The sequence below is a fragment of the Martes martes genome (assembly GCF_963455335.1).
Source record: "Martes martes genome assembly, chromosome: 7".
NCBI classification, from domain to species: Eukaryota; Metazoa; Chordata; class Mammalia; order Carnivora; family Mustelidae; genus Martes; species Martes martes.
In genome coordinates this window covers 45,432,271-45,454,342 of record NC_137894.1, presented here as the reverse complement: position 1 = coordinate 45,454,342, position 22,072 = coordinate 45,432,271, and the positions used below count along the sequence as shown (strand labels likewise).

Here is a 22,072-nt window from a genome sequence, read left to right as displayed (position 1 = left end):
GCCAGTGTGGTGGTATATCCATAGCAGTACTATTTTTAAAAGGACACAGTTATCATGAGCTGTTTTATTCTAGTGATTGTTTAATCCTTGGCACTTTCATATCTCTCTAATAAATGCTCCTATTTATATATTCCACAAAGTTCTGTTATTAAAGTTTATGTTAAACATTTATTGAAAACCTCCACTTAAATGTCCTGCGTGGGCCCCACACTAGATTAGACGGAGTTTTTCAAGAAGATTACTAATCTACTAGGGGAAGCAAACACAAACATCTGTGCATCATAATTATGGAAATGAGGTAGGTAACAGGTGTGGTGACACAAAAGGCGGTAGGCCAGATGGATCTGAAAGATCAAGGAGGAATTTGCCAGAAAGAAATAACGAAAATTAAATAAAAATCTTGACAAATGTGAAACAACTACGGAGCTTTAGGAGTTGGAAAATCCTAAGCTTATTTTTCACATGTCTTTTCGGGTATACCATAAGTCCCAGTAGGGTGAAAACTGTATTCTGAGGGCGCCTTGGTGGCTCAGACGTTAAATGTCTGCTCTCTGCTGGGGTCTTAGTCCCAGGGTTCTGGGATCAAGCCCTGCATTGGGCTCCCTGCTTGGCAGAAGCCTTCTCCCTCTCCCACTCGCCCTGCTTGTGTTCCTTCTCTCTCTGTGTCACTGTCTGTCAAGTAAATAAAAATATTAAAAAAAAATTTATTATGGGGCGCCTGGGGTGGCTCAGTGAGTTAAAGCCTCTGCCTTCGGCTCAGGTCATGATCCCAGGGTCCTCCGATCAAGCCCCATCGGGCTCTCTGCTCAGCAAGGAGCCTGCTTCCTCCTCTCTCTCTGCCTGCCTCTCTGCCTACTTGTAATCTCTGTCTGTCAAATAAATAAATAAAATCTTCTAAAAAAATTTATTAAAACAAAACCAAAAAACCCCCTGTATATTCTGTTAACTATAATCAGCACTTACCATACATACCAGACATAATGTCTCCTATATTGGGTGCTCCATACATTTTAAAGCAATAGAATATCTTATATGCCATATTAAGTTGTAATTTTAGGCAGAAAATAGTGGGGCTTTATTATTAAAAGGGTATTAACCAGGAGAGTTGCGCATCATTAGATGTATATTAAGATTGTTGGGAAGGAAAGACTGAGGAAAATGAAGGGAAACATGACTAGTGGCCTCATGGTGGACAGCCCTTCAGCACTTGTCCCTCTCTTACCTCATAATTTTCCTCCTGTTTTTCAGATAGTTCTCATCATGCAAACAAAACTCCTTTCAATTCACATCCACTCCACAGTAAACTAAAAGTTGGTTTTCCTGTTTCTAGTTCCCTTCCAGACTTTGATTCTGGGCCAGATGAGAAGCTATTGGAAGGTTTTGCACAGAGAAATGACGTAATCTGACTTAAGTTTTAAAAGACCACTCAGGTTGCACTATAAGCAAACTCTATAGAGCAAGGATTGAATCGGACACAGGCCTTTTTATTTTATTTATTTATTTATTTATTCTTTTTTTTTTTTTATTGCTTTTTGAAAGATAATGGATTGGACTAAGGTGATAGCAGTGGAAGAGTGGAAGGGTAGGGGTTTTTGATTTTTTTAAGTGGTATCCCATGTTCTTTAATGGGGAAACTCAGTATTACCAAGATGTCTATTAACCCTTTATTTATGAATATTACAGTAAAATACGAAGAAGTTTTAAATTGAAACTAGGCAAATGGATTCTAAAGTACATATGGAAAAATAAGAATGATAAGCAAAATGATGATGACACTCATACAGTGCTTACTCTGTGTCACTGTGTTCATTTAATGTAACAACTCTGTGAGGCCGGTGCTCTTATCAACCCTTCTTGTAGATAAAGAAACTGAAGCCTAGAGTGCTTAAGTAGCTTTCCCAACAGCACACAACTAGTAAACAACAGCCAGGATTTAACTTCCATCACCTTTCCACCTAATCACACTGGAAGAAGAATGAAGAGGGGTTCCTGGGTGGCTCAGTTAAGTGCCTTCATCTTGGTTTATGATCTCAGGGTCGTGGGATCCAGCCCCACTTTGGGCTCTCTGCTCAGTGAGGAATCTGCTTGTCCCTCTCCCTCTGCCCCCTCCCCATGCTCATGCTCTCTTTATCTCCCTCTCCTCTAAAAATGCTTTTAAAAAAATGAGGGTGCTGCTGCTTCTGTTTTAAAAAATTCATTAAAAGTATGAATAATGGGGCACCTGGGTGTCTCACTTGTTAAGCGTCTGCCTTTGACTCAGGTCATGGTTGGGATTGAGCCCCACATTGGGCTTACTGCTCAGAGAGAAGCCTGCTTCTCCCTCTTCCACTCCTGTTTGTGTTCCCTCTCTCAGTGTGTCTGTCAAGTAAATCTTAAAGAGAGGGGAAAAAAAAAAAACATATATATAAAAGCTTTAAAAACTTAAGTGTGTACTAGTGCATAAATGGAAAAGGAAAACCGGAAGTATATATATGAAAATATAGCAGTTGAGTATTGGAAAAGGTGACACTTCAAATTAGGAAAAGAATATTTAGTAATCAATGGTATTTGATGTACAAAAGATGTTATGGTTCAAAGCCAATGGTCAAAAAAGAATTCTTGAGATAACTTTGGTGCAAAAAGACAGTTTTATTAAAGCATGGGGACAGGACCCATGAACAGAAAAACCTGCACTGAGGTCATGAGGAGTGGCCCATTATATACTTTGAAGTTGGTGGGGGTGGGGTTAGGGATAGGGGAAGTCTCTATAAAGAGTTTGAAGCAAGGTTTTCAGGACCTTGGGGCTAGCTATTGTTGGGAAAAGTCACTTATTACTGTCTAATAAAACCTTAGGTGTGAGACCCTTCAGATGTGTACCAATAGGTCATATGCTTGGAGGATGATTGCCAACGTGTATCTTGCGAAATTTCCAAAGGTATTTTTATATGTTAAAGTAGACTTGCAGGATCCTGGGGAGTTGGGCTAAAATTGAAATTGCCTTTTGTCCTTAGCCAGGTATTAGCACGGAGGCAGCTGAGTTCCTAGAGGAATTTCACTCTGTCTGCGTTAAGGACTTGTCAATAGGCTATAGGTAGTAAGGACATTTTTCTTTTGTCTTTGTTTCCCATGTCAGTATTGACAACTGAGTATCTAGAAATTATGTTATCTTACATAATAAATTTAAGATTAAAAAAATGAAGGCTTTTATGTACAGTATTTAAAATGATACAAGTAAAATGTTATTTAAAATTTCCGAGAAATTGGGTTGTGGGGTCAGGCATTGATTGGCTCTTGGGTATATGATGTAGTTTTGGGATGCTGGTGAGGTCTGAAGCCAAGGGCCAAGAGAATTCTTGAGACATCTTTGATGCAAAAAGGTGATTTTATTAATGAAGTACAGGGCCAGGACCCGTGGGCAGAAAGTGCTCCAGCACTGGGTTTGTGAGGAATGGCTAATTAAATACTTGGGAGTTGGGGGAGGTAAGGAAAGAGAAGTGTCCAAAAGGACTTTGATATGCTAAAGAAGACTCTCTGGGTACTGGAGGCCTGGCTATTGCAAAGCTAAAATGGTTTTTCCCTCTAGCAAAGCATTAACATTAAGATAGTTGGGAGTATCCTGGACAGATGTTGGGGAGGATGCAGGGAAAGGGGAGCCCTCCTACACTGTTGGTGGGAATACAAGCTGGCGCAGCCACTCCGGAAAACAGTATGGAGGTTCCTCAAAAAGTTGAAAATAGAGCTACCCTATGATCCAGCAATTGCACTACTGGATATTTACCTCAAAAATACAAATGTAGTGATCCGAAGGTGTATATGCACCCCAATGTTTATAGCAGCAGTGTCCACAACAGCCAAACTATGGAAAGAGCCCAGATGTCCATCGACAGATGAATGGATAGAGAAAACGTGGTATGTATGTATGTATGTAAAATATGTGGGGTGTGTGTGTGTATATATATATATATATATATATATATATATTGCAGCCATCAAAAAATGAAATGCCATTTGTAACGTCGATGGAACTAGAGGGTATTATCCTAAGTGAAATAAGTCAGTTAGAGAAAGACAATTATCATATGATCTCAGTGATATGAGGAATTTGAGAAACAAGACAGAGGATCATAGGGGAAGGGAGGTAAAAATGAAACAAGATGAAACCAGAGAGGGGGACAAACCATAAGAGACTTAATCTCAGGAAACAAACTGAAGGGTGCTGGAGTGGAGGGGGGTGGGACAGATGGGGTGGCTGGGTGATGGACACTGGGAGGGTATGTGCTATGGTGAGTGCTGTGAATTGTGTAAGACTGATGAGTGACAGACAAATAGTATTATATGTTAATAAAAAATAATTTAAAAAATTTAAAAAAGTTAGTTGGGAGTTTCCTAGAGGAATGTTATACTCTGCCTGCCTCAGTATTTGTCAGTGGGCTTCAGGTTATAAGGAAATTTTATTTTATTTACATTCCCTTTTACCTTTGTTTTCACATCACTATGGAGGAAGGGTGATGTTAGGGCTGCAGGCAGTTGAGTCTATGGGTTTCCAAAAGCTAGGTTAATGATAAGAATGCTTTTCCTTGGGGCGCCTGGTGGCTCAGTGGGTTAAAGCCTCTGCCTTCTGCTCAGGTCATGATTCCAGGGTTCTGGGAGCCCCGCATGGGGCTCTCTGCTCAGCAGGGAGCCTGCTCCCCACTCTCTCTCTGCCTGCCTCTCTGCCTACTTGTGATCTCTGTCAAATAAATAAGTAAAATCTTAAAAAAAAAAAAAAAAGACAAAACTACTTAAAAAAATGCTTTTCCTTGTAAATCACTAAGACGTTGGTAAACTGATGGAGACATGTCTTGCAACTATGGTCTCTATTAGCTAACCATTTGTTTTTCCCTTCCCTTCGTTTTAGGGCAGCCAGGAGTGCCTGAGGAATGTGACACAAATTTCACCTGGGAGTGGGGGCGGTGGGGTTTGTAGGGTGTCAGTTGTACTTTGTCCTTGGCTTGCGTTCTGATCCTTCATCAGTGTGTATCGGGACTCTTACCCATGGAGTCCTCTATTACTGCTTTCAAAAGTAAAGATCTAATGTGATGTTTCAGCAATTGGACAGCCACAGTGAGGAAGGTGGTGGAGGGAGAACCTCAGGTTTCAAGTGAAACCTTAAGTTTCACACCTTACGCAAAAATTAACTCAGAATGGATCACAGAGTTAAATGTAAACCTACAAAACTTCTAGAGAAAGCACAGGAGAAAATTTTTAGGATGTAGAGCTAAGTAAAGAGTTCTTGATCTGGCTCCAAAAGCTTGATCCAAAAAAGCAAACACTGGTAAGTTGGACTTCATTAAAATTAAGAACTTTGTTCTAGGAGCACCTGGGTGGCTCAGTGGGTTAAGCCTCTGCCTTCGGGTCAGGTCATGATCTCGGGGTCCTGGAATCGAGCCCCGCATCGGGCTCTCTGTTCAGCAGGGAGTCTGCTTCCCCCCCTCTCTCTGCCTGCCTCTCTGCCTACTTGTGATCTCTCTGTAAAATAAATAAAACCTTTTAAAAAAAAAAGAACTTTGTTCTATTTAAAAGCAAAAACAAAAAACCCTGCCCTGTTAAGAGGATTGACAAGCTATAAACTGGGAGAAAATATTTGTAGGCCAGATATCAATGGATTTGTATCTAGAATACAGGGACAACTGTAAAATATCAACAGAAAAACAATCCAATTAGGAAATAGGCAAAAGATAGGATCAGACATTTCAGTGAAGAAGGTATACAGATGGCAAATAAACATAATGAAAATATGTACAACATAACTAGCCATTAAGGAAGTGCAAATAAAATTTAAACCTTGCTTTGCTGCCCACCACTGTCTGGTCTACCTCTTCATTCTTTGAAGCGGTGTGACCAAGAACCACAGGCGCCATCAGAGAAAAAAAACCTGCAACAACATGACCCTGCAGTTGCACTCTTGGGCATTTATCCCAAAGAAACAAAGATTTATATTTACATAAAAACCCATATACAAATGTTTATAGCAGCTTTCTTCATGATAACCCCAAAGTGGAAACAACCCAAATATCCTTCAATATGTGAATGGTTTTAAAAAGTGGTTTTGTTTTATTCACATCTTTTTTGCACACTTTTATTGCAATAAAAAGAAACACTACTGATACAACCTGCATGAATCTTCAGAGAATTATGCTGAGTAAAAACAGAATCCCAAAAGGTTATGTACTATATGATTCCATTTATATAACATTCTTGAAAGGACTAAGTTACATAAAGGAGTACAGGTTAGTTGTTGCCTAAGGTTAAGGAAGGGAAGTTAAGTGTAGCTATAAAAGGGATCCTAGAAGCAATGATATGGAAATGTTCTGTATCTTGACTGTATCAATGTCAGTGTCAGGGATGTAATATTGTACCACACTTTGGCAAGATATTTCCATTGGGAGAAACTGGGTGAAGAGTACAAAAGATCTTCCTGTATTATTTCTTACAACTGCACACGAATATACAATTATCTCAGAATAGTTTAATTTTAAATACCTAATATTGCAGCATGGCCTTTTCTTCCCCTCCACCTTAAAACCCTCCAGTGGTTTCCCATTGTTTTTAAGATAGGAGATCCTGGAAACCTATACTCTGTCCTCCCAGGCTCCCTCCAGGCTTTCTAGACTGCATCAGACATGAAGAACAAAGGCAAAAGGAAACATAGATCAAATTAATTTCCTTACAATTTGCAGCCCATTGACAAGCAGAGTAGGACATTCCTCCAGAAACTCCCAATTATCTTTTTTTAAAAATTTATTTATTTATTTGCGAGAGAAACAGTGAGAGAGAGCATGAGAGGCAAGGAAGTCAGAGGGAGAAGCAGACTCCCCATGGAGCTGGGAGCCTGATGCGGGATTTGATCCCGAGACTCCGGGATGGTGACCTGCGCCGAAAGTAGTTGTTTAACCAACTGAGCCACTCAGGCACCCCAACTCTTAATTATCTTAAAGTTAATACTTTGCTAGAGGAGAAAAACAACCTTAGCTTGACCATAGCCTGACCTCCAGGATCCTCTAAGTATATTTTAACATATGAACACCTTTTTGGAAATTTCCTTTGTTTCTACCCCCATTCCAACTTAAAAGTGTTATGTCCCAATAACGGGTCCGTGATTAAAGAAGGAGACTGATATAAAGTGAAGGTCAAGCAAAGCTTTATTTCATGCCAAGCATCAAGAATCTAACCCAACGTCCGGGGATGCACCTCTTACAAGACAGGGCAACCCTTCTCTGTTTCAGTCTAGCTTTTAAGGGCAAAGGCCATGCACAGGTGACCAATAAGATTGTAACACACACAGGAAACTCCACAGTGATGCTAGGTGACCAACTGAGTTACAATTTACCCTAGTAGACATTTGACCCAGCCTATCACCTTGGTTGGGATTGGTGCCCAAAAGGCTCCCAAAGGGCGGGGCCCATACTCCTTGGTAGCCAGGGAGACAGTATGCATCCCCCCACTGATCGGATGTTTCCACCTGGCCTGACCCACCCTTGTATCTGGGCTTTCTTACCTGTAGCTGGTTTCCGGGACTTGTTTTTAAGTAAATCCCCTGGGGGAAGGGGAGCAGGGACAGTTTAACTTTAATGAAAGCCTCTTGCTAAGTAGGTCCTTACAAAGTATATAACCAATCCCAGTGCAGCTCTTCCTGCCCATGGGTCCTGTCCCCATGCTTTCATAAAACCATCTTCTGTGCACCCAAGACGTCTCAAGAATTCTTTCTTGACTGTTATTAGCTCCAGGACCCCAACATCACATCACCTCCATACTGGCACTCTTTCAGTTCCCCGACTAGACCTACTATTAAGAGTTTTTACAAATGCTGTTCCTATCTGAACTGTGCTTCTCTCCAACTCCTACTTGTCAGGCTGAAATCCTTAGGACAGTCTCCCCTAACTTCTTTGACTAAGTCAAAATCTATAAGCTCTTCTTGCCCGGTGTTTTCCTCTTTGACAGTACTTCCATTCACCGCTGCACTTCTGCATTTGTTTGCACAACTACTTAATTAATATGTTTTCTTTACAGGTAGTTTCACGCGGGAAACTGTATCTGTTAGTTACAATGTTTGCAGTGCAGCTGGCTCCGCACCTAGAATGCTCAAGATCAGTATTTAGAAACTGAAGAACTGAAGGAATGCCCACACACGCGTGGGGCTCTCGGGGCCGCGCGCATCCTGCTGGCGTCGCGCGTGTACTACGTCACTTCCTCCCCGGAAGACACTCTTTCTAGGGGAACCACTCAAATTCCTGTCACTGCTCAGACTCCCTCCGTGGTGGATATGGCTCTGCCGCCCTACTTCGCCCCAGGGCGCGCGGGCCCTCCGCCTCCGCAGCCGCCGCCTCCCGCTCCCTTCGGCTGTCCGCCACCGCCGCTGCCCTCCCCGGCTTTCCCGCCGCCTCTTCCCCAGCGGCCCGGCCCCTTTCTGGGGGCCTCCGCTCCCTTCCTCCAGCCCCCGCTGGCTCTGCAGCCCCGGGCCCCCGGGGAAGCCTCTCGCGGCGGTGGCGGTAGCGGCGGCGGCGGCGTCTTCTACCCGGTGCCGCCACCGCCGCTGCCTCCGCCGCCGCCCCAGTGCCGGCCCTTCCCGGGGACCGACGGTGGCGAGCGGTCGCGGCCGCCGCCGCCAGGCCCGGGGCCGCCCTGGAGCCCGCACTGGCCTGAGGCGCCGCCGCCGTCCGACGTGCTTGGGGATGCGGCCCTGCAGCGCCTGCGCGACCGGCAGTGGCTAGAAGCGGTGTTCGGATCCCCGCGGCGGGCCGGCTGCCCGGTGCCTCCGCGCGCGCCCGCCGGACCCAGCCTGGGCGAAGTGCGCGCACAGTTGCGTGGGGCTCTGCACCTGGTGCGACGGCTGCGCGCCCTGGGCCAGGCCCTGCGCGAGGCCGAGGCCGATGGCGCGGCCTGGGTGCTGCTGCATGCCCAGGCCGCGCCGTTGCGCGCCCAACTCGCCGAAAGACTACAGCTGCTGACCCAGGCCGCCTATGTGGGTGAGGCGCGGCGGAGGTTGGAGAGGGTCCGGCGCCGCCGCCTGCGGCTTCGGGAGAGGGCCCGGGAACGCGAAGCCGAGCGGGAGGCTGAGGCCGCGCGAGCAGTGGAGCGCGAACAGGAGATTGACCTTTGGAGGGTCAAGTGCGTGCAGGAGGTGGAGGAGAAAAAGCGGGTAAGAGCCGCAGCTGCGCGGTGGCTGGGGGTAGTGATGTTTGGAACCTGAAGGGCCGTGAGGCTTTGCGCTGTCGTTTCCGATGTTTAAGCCTCCTTTTCTTCATCCTTAAAATAAAAAGGTAGCCAGGCTTTCCGACCTTCTATCTTCACGTTGATTGCATGTAAATGACGTGTAGTACAAACACAAAGGATCTAGGTGCACTGCGAGTCCTGTAAACAAGGTCTGGGATTACGCAGTGGCGTTGCAGGGGTGACAGACGTCCTGTCTCCTGCTACAATGTTCTAATTAACTAACGTTCAAGGCGAACAAAAATCTGGGTTCCTGTTTCTTATATTGGTCTGCTGATTTTAATACAAAATATAGAGCACTTGGTGCCTTACCCTAATTGGCTAATGGGGCAGTAGTGATGCCTTTCCCAAGATTCCTTTGTTTAGGAATTTTAAACCACATATCCCCAGGTTTAACAGTGGTGTTTTGAGCACTTACTGCATACTAGAAACTCTGCTAAAGCCCTTGCATATGCCAGATTTTTAATTCCTGTAACAACCATGAGAGGTAAACCGTATTCTCGCCATTTTACAGATTAGAAAATTGAGGCATAGAGAAGCTAACTTGCCAACAATCACACAGCTGGTTTTTAGCAGTTTTACTCCTGATTTGAGCCTATGTTGTCTCCTTTCAAAGCCTGTTTGTCTTCTGTAGGGGCCACGGTGAAATGGAAATTGGTCAGATACTTGTTTAAGGCATTCTCATTACTTCTGGGTGCCTCTAGGTGTTTCCCCCACTCCCTTCACTCTCTACAACCAGCTAGGGTTTCCTCCCTCTTCCTCCTTGTGTCTGTTACTGCCCTAGAATCTGAAATGACTCCCCCCTGAAATGTGATGGCGAGCTTTGTCTTCACACCTCCACGAGTATCTGTGTTTTAAAGGAGAATACATGGAAGCAGCACCATAATCTAAAGGAGTTTGCATCAGTTCTGCAGACGTTTAGTATGGCCCCATTATGTGCCAGACCTGGTGATGGTGATAGGGGTGAATAGGATATAGTGCTTGTCCTTGAGGGGCTTAGAGCCTCATGGGGACCATGTCTATACAGCATGGTATGTGTTAGGGTTTCACCTGTAGGTGTTGTAGGAACCCAGAGAAGGAGTATCCAGTTTTGGGAATGGTATAAGGGAAGACTCTGTAGATGATACTGTGACATCTGAACTGAGTCTTAAAGGAGATGTCAAAGCCAAGTGAGAGCAACAGGTGTAGTTCCAGATAGAGAAGTTAATAGAAGCAGAAGAGGGGAACAGTATGGTGTGGTTGTAATGGTGAAATTACAGGCATTTATTTGATAGATGGGAAGAGAGCTTTAGGCAAAAGGATCTTTCTTACCATCCACACTGAGGGGATTGGAGACCAGGTCCTGTGAGTGGTGGTTTGAGGAACCAGTCATTTTGTCTACATGTGAACCAACTTAAGAAGAGTAGGATAGGGTCTTCAGTGTTTGAAAGGCTCTCATGTCAAAAAATCCTAGGCACTTAAGAACACTGGAGTACAAGCTACGCATGTTGTGTGTCACTGACAGAATTGTGGAGTCCTGGGCCTTTCTAACCCATTCCTTATCTTCCCACCTGGTCTGAATCTTTGGGTTCAGGAGTCCACATTTTTTTAAAAATATTTATTTATTTATTTGACAGAGATCACAGGTAGGCAGAGAAGCAGGCAGAGAGAGAGGAAGGGAAGCAGGCTCCTCACTGAGCAGAGAACCCAACTCGGGGCTCGATCCCAGGACCCTGGGATCATGACCCGAGCCAAAGGCAGAGGCTTAACCCACTGAGCCACCCAGGTGCCCCAGGAGTCCACATTTTTAATAAGAGAACTTCCAACCTAAAATTGGTGCAGGTGTTCGTTGGACTACATTTGAACAAATTCCAAGGAAGAAACAAAGATCAGAACCCGCATGGAAACTGCAGAGAAGATAATCCCTTGGCTGGAACAATGCAGGAGAGGAATAGTGTCCAGTCTAGGAAATTGGGAGGGAGATCAGTAGAAACTCTTAGCCGTGCAACTGTCTGATCTTCTAAAAGCTCACTGCTAGGCAGCTGTTCTCTGCTGTAGGGTTGTTCCAAAAACTAAGTCTGTCTCGTGGACTCTCTTTTCCAGGAGCAGGAACTTAAAGCTGCTGCTGATGGTGTCTTATCTGAAGTGAGGAAAAAGCAAGCAGACACCAAAAGAATGGTGGACATTCTTCGGGCCTTGGAGAAATTGAGGAAACTCAGGAAAGAGGCAGCAGCAAGAAAGGGTAACCGTGGCTTTGGATTTCTACTTGTATTCATTCCTCTGTTGCCCTGCACTGTCCCTTTCTTTACCCTATCGCCCTCCCCCTGCCATTTTTTAAGGAAAAATATTTGATAATTTTTTATTTTCACCCAGTAGAGTAATAAAGCTTGTCAGCAGTACCTCAGAACTTTTGAAGCAGGAAGCCTCAGACTTTGTTTACCCCTTGGTTGCCAAGGTTGAAAAGAGAAACAGGTGTGGGAATCCATACACTGCCTTTCCTTTGACTCATCATACCTACCCCAGGCATTCCTGGCCACGCTTTTCTGAGTGAGGTTGGCATGGCTGGTCGTCACCTTTGCCCATGTACCAAGCCAAAAGCTATCCTACCTTTACTAGGTTCATCAGGAGGTGTTGAAAACTTGGCATGCTCCTTCAGATATGTTTCCAACCTGAAACATTGATATTTGAAGAGGTGTGAATGGTTGGACAGGGCAAGGAGTGCCTTGCAGACTGTATGATGTCCTCAGCTTACATGCTTTTGGATCATAAAACCTCAATCATCTCCTCTTACCTCTAGAGGGAGCACTGGTTTTCTAGAAGATCCCTAGTTGTGCTTTGAACGTTTGCCTGTCTCAATCTTTGCTCTTGCCAGTCTGTTCGTGCAGAGGGCCCTCAGTTCCATCTTTTCCATTTTAAGCTCTCACTGTCCTTCAGAACTAAATACACATGCAACATTCTCCATCCTTCCCTGATTTGGGCTGAGGTGACCTCTTCCTTACTTGCACCTGGTTTGGACCACATGCTGTCTTATTTAGTAGACTGTAGGCCATTGATATTCACCAGGGATATTTGAGAACACATAAATTAGCAAGTACTATGATAGCAGATGACTTCCCCTGTGTGTTTTAAAATATAAATGGAACCTGTGAGTCAGGCCCGTAATAAAGTTTCATTGGGATATGACCATTGTGGATTCAGCCAAGCACATTCACTAGCTAAGTGGTTAGCTTCTGCATGCCAGCCTTCAGAGTAACTGATTCAGATTCAGGCCTCGGAAGCAGATGACCCCATGAGTCGAAGGGGAGTTTGCATCTATGGTGTCTACCCTTACCTCTTCCTTGGGGAATGAAAACCTGAGGGCTTTTATTTAATATTCTCTTGCTCCATGCCCTCTGTGAGGTGAGCGGTCAGTAAACTTTTGCCAAGTAAATTTCCTAGCATAATTTCTCACTATTAGTCTTCCTCACTTTGGTCCAAAAGATGGGGAGGGGATTTTGGAGGAATTGTGATCTATTTTTTAAAAAAGCCCTGGAGTCAATGGACTTGAATGTAAAATGATTTGGTAACTAGCTGCTGGTTCCATTATATACTTAAAATTTTTCCTTCAAGGTGTGTGTATCTCTAAGTAAGGGCTCAGAGAATGAGGCTGGGTATGTAAACAGGGCCACATTGCAAAGTGTCTTAGGGGCCAGACTAGACTGCTCACCTATGCTGAAAGCTGAGGGGAGCCATTGAAAGTTTTAAGCAGAAAGTGAAATGACAGTGGTGATTAGTGCTGGTGGAGCAGAGAAAGTTTTGGAGCATCTAGGATGGAGGGAGAAGAGGAGAGAGACTGAGAAGACTGTTCAGTAGTCTGACCATGGATAATATGGGAGTGTGAACTAAGGGTCAGATGGTGGGTTGGAGAAAAGTAAATGGGTTTAAAATATATGAATAAAGGAGAGAGGGAGTGTATAAATAAATAACTTGGGGAACTCAGCCATGGGAGGAGGAACAGACTTGGGTTTGGCGAGTTCAGTGTGGGACATGGTAAGTTTGAGGTGCCTGTGGTACATCCTGGAGAAGAGGTCATCAGCATGTAGCCACAAATAGGCATGATCTTCAGGAAGTTGTACAGTGCGAGGTGAGGGCCAAAAAGACAAAATCCTAGGGAATGTCAAAATCCAGATGGATAAAGGTGTGGCCACAAGAGAGGTCAGAGATAGGAGAAGGTAGGTCGCCTCCCTCCTGAAAAGTGGCAAATGCCCAGAGAGAATGTGTTATCTTGAGCAGGTTACCCAGACATCTCTTTGCCTTGGTTTCCTCACCTGTAAGAAGGAGTAGTGATGGTACCTAAAGATTGAGGAAAATCCATGGATATTAGTACCCAATAGATGATCAGTGAACTATGCTGGGTGCATTTCAGCAGAACGGTATTGGTAGAAGCCAGACTAGACTAGATTAAAGAGGAAATAGAAGGTAAGAAAAGCAAACAGTGAGTTTATCTTATTAAAAGGTTTGCCTGTGAAGAAAGGAGAGAGGAATATCAGTATATGACAGCGTAGAGGGGTGGTGTGGTAATCTTAGGGTCATGGGGAAAATTTGAACACGTTTCATTGCCGAGCAAAGGAGTGAATAGAGGGAGGGGTTCAGAGAGAAGCAGGAGGGATAGTTGATGGCTCAAGGTCCTGCAGGAGGTAGGGAGACTCTGATCCCAGGCAGAGGGATTAACTTAAGTGTAGAAGGAGCCATCTTTGTTAAAGATTTTATTTTTCCATTTATTTGAACAGAGAGAGAGTAAAGTAGGGGGAGCAGCAGAGGGAGAGGGAGAAGCAGGTTCTCCGCTGAGCAGGGAGCCCGACATGGGGCTCGATCCCAGGACCATGGGATCATGACCTGATCCGAAGGCATACACTTAACTGACTGAGCCACCCAGGAGCCCTTAGAAGGATCTGTCTTCCACTGGAATGAAAATGAAGGAGACAAGGATGGGTAGTCATGCAGATTAGTGAAATGGGGCCTGAATGTTAAGAGATTTCCTGCCTACTAGCCTGTTTTCACTGAGATAGGATAGATGGTTTGCTCAGAGACCATAGAGAAGGAAGGCTTTAGGAGAGCAATAAAGGTTTGAAATAACTGCTGTGAAGAATGAGTATAAGCCAACTAGAGACCACTGGGAGTATGGTTGTAGGGAGTTGCTACGGGCGCAGCTGATGTAGTTGAGTACTGGCGCTGGATCACATAATCAGATGACTTCTCCCAGGAGTGCTCTGCGACTGGCAGATGAGCACAGGGCTGTTAGGGTTTTGCTTTAAAACTGACCACAAGTGGGGCACCTGGGTGGCTCAGTGGGTTAAGCCTCTGCCTTCTGCTCAGGTCATGATCCCAAGGTCCTGGGATCGAGCCCCGCATCGGGCTTTCTGCTTGGCGGGGAGCCTGCTTTGCCCCCTCTCTCTGCCTGCCACTCTGCCCACTTGTGATCTCTGTCTATCAAATAAATAAATAGAATCTTTTTTTTAAAATGAATTTATATCGCTTTTTTTTTTAAGATTTTTATTTATTTATTTGACAGACAGAGATCACAAGTAGGCAGAGAGGCAGGCAGAGAGAGAGGAAGGGAAGCAGGCTTCCCGCTGAGCAGAGAGCCCGATGCGGGGCTCGATCCCAGGACTCTGGGATCATGACCTGAGCTGAAGGCAGAGGCTTTAACCCACTGAGCCACCCAGGCGCCCCAATAAATAAAATCTTAAAGATTGACCACAAGTTTGGTGAGGATGAGTAGAAGGCGAGGTAGATTTGGATACATTCAGTTGGAGGTTTTAGTGAAGCCAACAGTCTCCAGGGAGGAGGACATAAGTGCACTGAGAGGGTAGAAAGACCTAGTCAGAGAAGAGACGAATCATGCTTAAGACTTTAGAGGTAGCAGCTTTTTTCTCATCATGCCAAGATTCAAAGACTGGACTAGGCCCTAAGGTGTAGGGGACTGAAGGGAAAAAAAGGCATTGGTATCTAGGTCCTGCAAGAACCAGAGGAGTGAGTGGGAGGGGTGAAGGGAACCTGAACTGTGTTAGTACACGGGGTCAAGAGAAAGAGTGGGTGAGGATTGCCATTTCTCAATCTGTGTCATGCTGATTAGAAGTGATCAATGAAAGGTTGATGGAGGTATGGATTCGTGGTGCAGACCCAGCAGCCTGAGATGGGAGCAGGCCACCAGTCCTCATGGGGTCTGGGGGCACTTGGGGACTGAGGGAATGTCTATATTTTGGCTGTACTGGCAGACTGTAGTACTGTCTGTTGGCCCTTTACAGAAAAAGTTTACCAATTCCTGATCTAGGTAAAGAAATTAAACAATCATGAAATTATTATGAAACAGTAGTGACAGCTTGAGCTCAGTCCATAAGAATTTTGTGTGTATTTGGAAAATAGTTTACCAACTTCGTAGAAGATGGATTTGAGATGTAGAGTTTCTGTAGTTGGTAATGAGTGATTGGAAACCTGTTCAAGCAAAGCAGTTAGGAGAAAATGACCTGGAGAAATGTTAGCCTTTCAGGTGAGGATAGGAGAATGAATTCCACAACCACTTAGTGGTGATGGTTGAAGGAGAAAACAGTCAGACCTTCAAAGGCCTGAATCAGTCAGCTCTTTTAGGAAGCAGTTTAGTACCACATTTAGGTGCTCCTGGAAGTACTCATAAACATTTCTTCTCTTGAGGATTTATCCTAGAGAAAGAATCCTTAGAAGGAAAAAAGTGACATGTCCCAGAGCATTGATTGTAACAGTATATGATAATAGGACTTTTGGAACAGCCTAAGTGTCCAGGAATAGGGAGCTTGTTAAGTAAATTATGGTACATTGATTTGATGATACAGAATAGAGACATTCAGTAATGATAAAGACTGGAAAAGAAGGTAGAGAATTGAAATGGAGATGTAGAAATTGCACATACTGTGTTGAACTGTGTGATGTTGCTAATGTACGGATGAACAAAAATGACTGCAGGCTCAACAGGGGAAATAAAAATTGTTGACTATGTATGTGGTGTGCGAATTTTTATCTTCCTTGAATCTGGCCTTGTTAAGATGCTTCCATAATAAATACATTTGCCTTTAAAATCTTTGTGGATGGCCCACACCCACATCACTCCAGGATGAATCACCAGCAGCTTCTCTGTCTCAGGGCCAGTGGTAGTGAGTGCACAACTGTGACCCACTCGAGTGTTCATTAAATTTTAAAACGTTTCCTTAGGAAATTTTTTTAAAAGATTTTATTTATTTATTTGAGAGAGCACAAGCCAGGGGAGGAGCAGAAAGAGAGGGAGAAGCAGACTCTCTACTAACCGGGGAGAGTGACCTGGGGCTTGATTTCATGACCTTAGCCAAAATCAGGAGTCATTTAAGGATCTGCCTTTGGTTCAGGTCATGATCCCGGGGTCCTGGGATTGAGCCCCACATTGGGCTCCCTGCTCAGTGGCGAGTCTGCTGCTCCCTGTAACCCTCACCCCACTCATTTTCTCTCTCTCTCTCTCTCTCTCAATAAATAAAAAATCTTTAAAAAAATTTTTTTCACTCGTGCACAAAAATAGAACACTTAAATAAAATACCCATAGTCAACTATAGTACAGTTATCATACATAACAAAATTAGTAATAATCCTTTGATATCACCTATTAACTGGTCTGTAATCAAATTTTCCCAATTATGGCACTAGCTATGTTGCCTGTCCTATTAGCTGACCTCACATTTAAATCAGGGTGACTAACCATCCCAGGTTTCCCAGGATGCTGGGCTTTCAATACTAAAACTGAACAAACTGAAATATTTGGTCATCCTACACTAAGCAGTAGACTATGAGGTCAGTGTGATTGGTTATGTGTATTTCTTCCTCATTATCCAAGTGTGTTCTCCCAGAACTTCAGGCTCTGTCAACAGGAGAGTTGTTTATTGGTTGGTCTGGGAGCCTGTGCTATGGGAATATCAGAATGAAGAAGTGTAAGATAGACCCTCTCTCTCTCTCTCTCTCTCTCTCTCTCTCTCTTTTTTAAGATTTTATTTATTTATTTGACAGACACAGTGAGAGAGGGAACACAAGCAGGGGGAATGGGAGAGGGAGAAGCAGGTTTCCCACCAAGCAGGGAGCCCGAGGACCCTGGGATCATGACCTGACCTGAAGGCAGCCGCTTAACGACTGAGCCACCCAGGCCCTGAGAGATCCTCTCTTTAGTGAGATCATTGCCCAACCAAAGGATCAAAACCATTAGAAATAAATAAAATCAGGTTAAGTGGAATGATCCATAGAGAGGAGTTAAGGAAAGTCAGCCAAGGTGGGGTCAGACTAATTGGAGACTCAGAATCAAATTGAACCTTGAAAATTGGTTAGAATTTACAGATTCTGAGCAAATTCATAGTGTAAGTAGGGCTTTTTTTTTTTTAATTATTAACACATAATGTATTATTTGTTTCAGGGGTACAGGTCTGTTGTTCATGAGTCTTACACAATTCACAGCACTCACCATAGCACATAGCCTCCGCATTGTCCATCACCCAGCCACCCCCTCCACTCCAGCGACCCTCAGTTTGTTTCCTGAGATTAAGAGTCTCTTATGGTTTGTCTCCCTCTCTGGTTTCATCTTGTTCCTTTTTTCCCTCCCTTCCCCTAGGATCCTCTGTCTTGTTTCTCAAATTCCTCGTATCAGTGAGGTCACACGATAATTGTCTATCTCAGATAGACTTATTTCGCTTAGCATAATGCCCTCTAGTTCCATCCAGGTCGTTGCAGATGGCAACCTAAATGGGGCTTTGAGTCTGCTCATTGGAATGCTGATTTGGGGATAAACAGTTATCTCTAAAATACTATTTGGATCTCTGCCTAGGTGTCTGTCCCCCAGCCTCAGCAGATGAGACTTTCGAGCATCATCTTCAGCGACTAAGAAAACTAATTAAAAAACGCTCTGAATTGTATGAAGCTGAAGAGAGAGCCCTCAGAGTCATGTTGGAAGGAGAACAAGAGGAAGAGAGGAAAAGAGAACTAGAAAAGAAACAGAGGAAAGAAAAAGAGAAGATTTTACTTCAGAAGCGTGAAATTGAGTCCAAGTTATTTGGGGATCCAGGTAAGTTCCTCTGTAACCAGAGGAGAAAAGGAAAATACTCGATTGGCACCTTTTTTCTTTTTTTTCCTCATGGATGAATTCAATGTAAGCTAAGAAGTTGTAGACAGCTAATGGCACCTGCAAGATTTGAAATCCTAAACTGTGTACTGGAAATCACGGATAAAGATGAAATATTCAACCACATTGTCGTACTGTCATAGTCACAGGCTCAGTCAGCTTGCATGGAGAAATACACTGTGAATATGAAGTATGATGATGCGGTAACATGCCTTTCTTTTGCAGATGAGTTCCCACTCGCTCACCTCTTGCAGCCCTTCCGACAGTATTACCTCCAAGCAGAGCACTCCCTGCCAGCCCTCATCCAGATAAGGTCAGAGGGACACTCTCCATGTTGCCTTCCCCCTGGGTAGCAAGTAGCCCTTGAGGTGCTTGTGTTGTCGAGGTCTGTTGCTATATCGCTTGCTGGCTCTCTCTTTTTTTTTTAATTCCTTATGGGTTTATGTAAAGTTTCCGGGTTCTAAGGATGCCACACATGCCTTTAGTCCTCAGTTCTTGAGAAGTAGATGTCTCTGTTTTAACAGGTGAAGAAACTGAAACTCAGGTTGTAATTTGCCCAACAAGTATTGTCTCATGCTGTAACTGTTGTATTAAAGCATTGGCTTCCTTTTCCTAATTCTCTGCTGCTGCTAAGTAGACCAAGGGCAGGAAACCCTACCTGCCCACTTGCCTGTGGAGACTGTTTAAGTGCCATACCGGCCTGTGAGTTCCACAGGTCAGAGCCAGGAGAGCTAGGAAGAAGGAGTCGCATCTTAATCTGCAGTTACTAATGAGCTGGGTCAAGTTTTCAGCGCTCTTGGGTCTCACTTTCCTCACCTACAAAATGCAAATGGTGGACTAGAATGTGGCCTTCAGACTTGAGCAGTAGTGCCTTCACAGAGACAGTCTTCTGAGAAATCCATTTGTAAAATAGTTGGAATGAGCGGGTTCCTTAGGCAGTTCAAATCTGTTATTGACTGGAGGCGCTTTGTTGTTGTCTAGATTCCCCAGAACACCTGCTTGGGGGCCTTGCAGTCTTGAAAGCCTGATTTAAAAATCACTGAACTAAGTGATCTCTCAGGTTCCTTCCAGAGCTTTAATGATGCTTTGGAGCATACCAAGTTCGTGTTCTGGGAAAAGCGTATTTCTGGTTAACATACAAGTTTTAGCTTCTGAACATAAGTATAGTTGATTCTCATTATTCACGGTAGTTATGTTCTGTAAAGCTGCAGGTAGTGAATTAGAGAATACTAGACTGCTACCCCTCGGGGAAATACGGGGTTAGGTTCCTGTCAGCCTGAAGCCACAACCTTTTCCATCAACCAGTCAATACATAACATCATTTTATGTGGATTTCTTTTTAAAAACATGTTATTTAATATATATTGTCAATTCATTAACATTGAACTCCTAGCTAGCAGCATTGTAACTCCTGCCTCAACATAGCTTCTCTAGCACACACGTATTCTCCGTAAGGCATACCCCAGCTTTCTCACGCTAGCTAGCACTGTAGCAGTGTACCTGGGGGCCATCTTAAATAGCAAAGGCACCAGTAAAAGCACAAATATGTGGAAAATGTGGTACTAAAGAGACTGCAGAAAGGATACTTCTTTACAGTGTGAGGTTGAAAACAAGAAGATGGCGTCACCTTGTTCAACTTCAGTTGGGAATGTGCCTGTCAGGGACTCAGATTTTTCACTGCTCTGTGCATGTTGGCAAGTGACCACGAAAGCCCCATGAGTAACGATTGTGTGGTTGCAAATGAATTTTTGTGAATGGGCAAATTTGCAGATACGGAACCTGCAAATAATGAGGATCAACTGTATATTCATTATTTGGTTATCCATAAGATTGTAAGTTCTTTGCAGTTTTTTGTCCTTTATATGTACATTTAAGAAATATGATCTTTTGCATAATGCCTAGAAATCAAGTTCTTTAGCAGACTAGTACATCAGTCATTTGAAAGCTAAGTCCTGAAATACAGTATTTAGTTGCTGAACATGTTGCTTGGAATAAAACAGAAATAAACTGTTGTTCTACAATGTTCTTATTAAGGCATGATTGGGATCAGTACCTGGTGCCATCTGATCATCCCAAAGGCAACTCCGTTCCCCAAGGATGGGTCCTTCCCCCGCTCCCCAGCAACGACATCTGGGCAACGGCCATTAAGCTGCATTAGTAAAGATGCTCCAGGATTGTGGTCCAGTCATGGCTCTTTCCAGCTCTAAAAACGAGTGATGCCACCATCTTCTTGTGCTGTAGACTAAACCACAACCTCCAAACTCCATATGGCATTGCCCTACCCAGAAGTTACGTTTTCCTTGTGTGCTCTGTCTTGGCCAGAGATGCCTCTTGAATCAGGAGATTAATATGGTTCTTCAGGAAAGGACCTAGGTGAACTGGGGTTATTACAACAGGCAGTGGCCTTGGTTCACCAAATTTGCCTCTGTTTTGAAGGGGCTTGGTCCAGAGTGACTTGTTCATTTACTCTCAACTGCCTTGTGTGTGATGGGTAAGTACGCTCAACACAGGCATGCACTGGGTAGACTCAGCAGCCTTTCCCCCGGTACTGAGTGTGAAGGCAGGCTTGATGCAAAACCTCCGTAATCTCCCTACCCAGAGAACTCTCTGACTTCTAGGAAGAAAGGTCAGAAATGCCTTATCTTTGGTTTGTGACTCTAGAGAGGCCGCAGGCTGCAGGCGAAGCTGCCAGAAAAGCTTGGTGGAATCGTCTGGTGGTCCTGCGGAGAACTTGGAAAACCTCTACCCATATCGGATTGTGTTTTAATGGATAACGGCTGCATTTTCCTATGTTAGAAGGATCCTAATAAAAACACCTGGTTTTTAAGTTTCCGGAGGTCTAGAGGTTTGGTATCCCCAATGATAGACATTTATTTCCCTATGGGAGTGGGACCATAACCTCACTCAGTCACATTATAGGGGCTGGTATAGCTGTGGAGTTTTCTTAGAAACTCAAGCTTCCAGAAGCACCCATGTAGTTAAAGCTGGGAGGAAAACAGATAAAAATCAAATTAATTTTATGATAGTCATTAATAAATACTGTTGTGCCTGGAAATGATCGATCATATAACATGTCAAGGGTTTATTTCATTTTGTTCTTTGTCATCTATTGTGTTATTTATATTTCCAAAAAGCTGAATAAATACCATTTTTATTTTTTAGTTTGAGCCTTTGCCCCCAGATTTGTTGCCTACCAAATCACTACATGCACTTTCACATTGACAAAACACATTCTCTCCCCAAAATGCAAATTTGTGAAATAGACATTTGGTATAGGGAGGTGAACCTCAAGCACCAAACTTAGTGGAATCCAACTCAGGGTAAGCAGGAAAGGACACCAGCTTAGGAAATGGTTTCATGTAGTTGGAAGCTCTGGGGTGCAAGATGCTGACACCTTTGTTCGTTTTGGTTAAATCTGCACTGTTAAATTTATATATTTTGCATTTCAGAGTTAACAGGTAGGATTTGAAGGCCATCCAAGTGTATGCCTAAGCTCATAAACCTTAAAATCTAATGCGATTAGCCTCACATAACCCCATAGGCCTGTGTGTCCTTTTGCTCTCTGATGAGATGCAGAAAGAGTAGAAATAAAAGATGAATTGTATGATGTGTTCAGTGTCCAGGCAGCCTTGTCACTAAAACATCTACATTGAGAGGCGCACAAGCGTGAGGCAGAGATTCAGGAAAACTCAGCAGAACCCAAGGGGCATTTAACCCCAGGTG

The 22,072-nt window shown here is 44.0% G+C and overlaps 1 protein-coding gene across 1 annotated transcript; it reads left to right on the top strand.

Annotated features, from left to right (window-relative positions):
- Nucleotides 1-8,159: 8,159 nt before the first annotated feature.
- On the top strand, nt 8,160-21,516 carry PDCD7 (programmed cell death 7). Its single transcript, XM_080808180.1, has 5 exons — nt 8,160-9,157; nt 11,311-11,449; nt 18,056-18,292; nt 18,575-18,662; nt 20,384-21,516. The coding sequence occupies exons 1-5, from the start codon at nt 8,282-8,284 to the stop codon at nt 20,505-20,507; spliced, it is 1,464 nt and encodes a 487-aa protein (XP_080664306.1). The 5' UTR covers nt 8,160-8,281; the 3' UTR covers nt 20,508-21,516.
- Nucleotides 21,517-22,072: the final 556 nt, after the last annotated feature.